Raw genomic sequence first — 3,723 nt, forward strand, 5'->3', positions numbered from 1 at the left:
CTTTCCCTAATTTAAGAAGGGAATAAGAGACACTGTTTAGGGAAAATGATGAAAACACAAGTAGGAAGAGACAATGACAAGCTATATGGTAACCAAAGATAATGCAAGTAAAGGTACCGTATCCTTACAGCAAACTTTATAATAAAGTTTATATCAGAAAGGGGAAAAGGTGGAAGAAAGTGGTTTATTAAATAATATACAAAACTTAAATTTCATCCATAATCCTGAGCAAAATCTGAGATACTGTCTGCTTCTCAGCAAAATTGTTGCCTAAAGGTATGCTTCCAAGTTGAAATAATTACAAGTCCTGTTGTCAAAGGACAGTGAAAGTAGCTCTGACTAGTCAGGATTAGTGTGATAGTGTTCAGCCTATACCAGAACTAGTAAACTAGAAAGACTATTCACAGTGGGGGGAAAAAAAGCACACAACAAGTAAGGTAACTGATAATGCTCTTCAGCTGTTTTCCTTTTTTGACTTTGCACCGCTGAGTGGATCAGTACAAGCTGTTGAAGATGTCCATGGTACAGAACAGAGGTGCTTTTGTAACGCATCTGTTGTCAGTTTTTAGGAACCTTTGCCACCAGTGGTACTAGGCTTCAGCTCTGCTGGTGGAAAATGATTATACGTATGTTACAGACAAGACAGATACAACTGTTTTCACCAGGTCTTTTGTCTTGACTTTTTAAGCAGCTGGTATTAAAAGAATCTTTTGATCTTAAAGTTGTGCAAGAAATGCAATCTAATTTTGTAAAACATATATATATGTTTACACCCTAAACTTAGGAATCTAATTAGCTCTTTTCTTTCTTTGGTTGGTTTTTGTCTTTTCTAGGTTTTATTTGTGGCTGGCTTGTCTTTTGTTATCGGTTTAGAAAGAACATTTAGATTCTTCTTTCAAAAACACAAAATGAAAGCAACGGGTTTTTTCCTGGGTGGCGTGCTCATAGTTCTCATTGGTTGGCCTTTAATAGGAATGATCCTTGAAATTTATGGGTTCTTCCTATTATTCAGGTAAGACTTCTTTCAAAATACCTTTCTGTTTTGGTGTATCTAGGAGTAATTGTATTGCGGCAACACTGAACAAAGTGGCCTCCTTTGTATAAAATCTATCAAAAGCAAACATTTAAAGTTGTTGATCAACATTTACAAGAGGTAAAAAGTCAGTAAGTGTCGTCCAAGACTGAGATCTGCTAGTGTTTGTGAGGTGTTTACCAAACTGACTTTGGTAATGTTGTTTATGTCTAACCAAAGAATTGTAAAGCTTCGAATTCTCTGGGAGCCCAAATTATTAGCAGTGCAAAGTTTCAGTGCTTCCTCATAGAAAAAAGCAACTCAAATACTTAGAGGTTGGGGGTTTTCTTGCGGGGAGTTTGTTCTTTTCTTTAACAAATGGGGCAAAATACTCGGCTACAAACATGCCAGGTTTGTAACCTTACCATTTCATCACTCTGGTAGCCTAGTGAAAAGATGCGTTCTGTCATGTTTCATTACGCTGGTGCCCTAGTGCAGTCAGAACTGCTGACTTTGGTTAGCATTATCGTGACTGAGTTGAGGAAAAATGAAAATCCTTATTTTACGAAGAGCAGTCTTGATACGTGACATAACTTTCACAGTGTGTCAGTTAACTTCTTGGTAAATGCAGTTGTAATAGTGGAAGTATTTGACTTGTTACAACCTGTATGTATCTGTATTTTATTTTTATTTTCATGCTTGAAGTTACATACTTTGCTATAGAAAAAAGTAAATGATATACTAATAAGGAACAAGGGAGGCTTTTTGTTGTTCTTGGACTTCTGTTCACACTGTTTCATTAATGCTTGTTAATATAATAACAGATCCCTAAAGTATTTTTGAAGTGTTCAGCTACTGGCTAAATAGTAAAATTCCTGTAAATCAGAAGCAAACCAGTATTCTCTGGGCACTCTTGTTTTCTGCTCAGTAAAATTGTATGTTAATCTTGAATTTAATTAGTTTAAGTATTTTAGCTTGGCTCCTACTGAAGACAGTGAGATTTCTGAAAATCAATTTTGCAGTTTTAATATATGCTGCTTCTTGTTCTACGCCATATTACTCTGAACTCTGTCACTGCAAGTGTTTTGAAAATGGCAGTATTTCACTGAATATATTGTCACTTTTTGCATGTAGCACCTGGACTTAGTCAACCAGTACAAAGCAAGTAGATTGTGTTTCCAACCAAATCCTCCTCCTTTTAAAAGGTCCCGCCAGAGTTATAAGTTACAGTGTCTAGGCAGGTATGGTTATGAGTTATCTGCTGTGCTAGCCAGGGGCCGGCAGGGTAAAATAACGTTGGAAGGATTATAGGAGGTTGCTGGGACAATCCCTTAGCCAGAAGAGTATTAACAAGGGGTAGGTAATTACAAGTGAGAATGTTTATCTGATCTGTTTTAATTTAAAACATTTCTAGACCATCTTTTCTACTGCTTCATAGTTTATAGAATCTAAATCTTTTGCTACAATTTCAGCTAGTTACTACTTCAGAGCTTTTTGGTTTGCTTCAGTCTTGTTCTTTTCAACCATTATGGTGTTGTCAGCAACTTGCTCTTCTCTGAAGGAAGTTAAAAGCGGAGCCTTTCCTCAGGTGTCATTTTATACGATTCCTTAGGATCCTGCTGTTTGGTTGTGTAACAGAAAACTTCCCTGGTTGTCCTTGGTCTCTGAAGTACATGATTTTCATAAGCCTAAGGAATATCAGATGAATTTAGACGAGTTTGGATTTGCTAGGGCAGTACATCTTGTGGATGGGCATTTCTGTGTATTCTAATAGCTCTAGTCATGTGGTTTAGCAGGGATTTTACATGGAAAAAGCTTTGTATTTATCAAGAGCAGTTTAGCAGCTCTAGTAACTTTACTTCAACTCAAACTAAGGTAGTACAAATGTAAACCACCGTATTGAACTTTTTTCAGCCTCTTGACTTTTAGACCCCTAAACCAGTTCCACTAGGTGTTCAGAGCCCTCTAGAATCTTTTTGTAGGATGTTGTCTTGCACATCTAGACTACCTTTGCAGTCACCTTTCATGCACCCTGTAGCACTAGTTGCAGAGCCCATGTTGTCCAAAAAGCAATGGATAAGTACTGGTGACCAAGAACACTTAAATGACAGGGTTGCAAAGATGATTTTTTTTTTTGTAAGATGCATCTGACTGACGTGAGACAATTACTATTTTACTACTCTGTTTTAAACCTAGAATGTCATTCCCTTCTCACCTTTACTTGCCACAAGTTTATTGTGGCAAATTATTTATGTATTTATTATCGTGCCATTATTTATATGCCACAAGTTTCCCATCAGAGGTTTAGTCTTTTGCCATATTTTCCCATGCTCAGATTGCATTCACTGGAGAAGGAACAGTATCTCTTGTACTGGAAGCTGCTTTTGGAGTCTCGTTCAGATTACAGGCATCAAAAGTTATGGCTAATAGTTTCATCATTCCTCTACTGACTATTCCTTATTCTTGGCTACACCAATTGTTTTAATCTGCTGCGAGTGGTTTGTGTGCCCCGCATCACAACCTACTGGACCACTGAAATGATCCAGTCTTTGAAAAAAGAAAATCTCCAGGGGAAAAATTTGCTGGTATAGGTATTACCCTGCAAATAGTTCTTACCCATGTGGAGAAGAGGATGATGGCTTGTGGAGCTTCACTGTTTCACTGTGGCTGAGGTCTCATTACACATTAATCCATATTCTGTGTAGGGAATG

At 37.3% G+C, this 3,723-nt stretch overlaps 1 protein-coding gene across 1 annotated transcript in view; it reads left to right on the forward strand.

The window, feature by feature from the left end:
• GOLT1B (golgi transport 1B) overlaps positions 1–3,723 on the forward strand; it is a 7,705-nt gene that overhangs the window by 1,064 nt on the left and 2,918 nt on the right. The window contains exon 2 of the mRNA XM_010134178.1: positions 834–1,012. Coding sequence (XP_010132480.1) covers positions 834–1,012 — 179 coding nt within the window. The remainder of the gene's footprint in view (positions 1–833; positions 1,013–3,723) is intronic.

This window comes from Buceros rhinoceros, unplaced genomic scaffold (genome assembly GCF_000710305.1).
Source record: "Buceros rhinoceros silvestris isolate BGI_N320 unplaced genomic scaffold, ASM71030v1 scaffold15494, whole genome shotgun sequence".
Lineage (NCBI taxonomy): Eukaryota > Metazoa > Chordata > Aves > Bucerotiformes > Bucerotidae > Buceros > Buceros rhinoceros.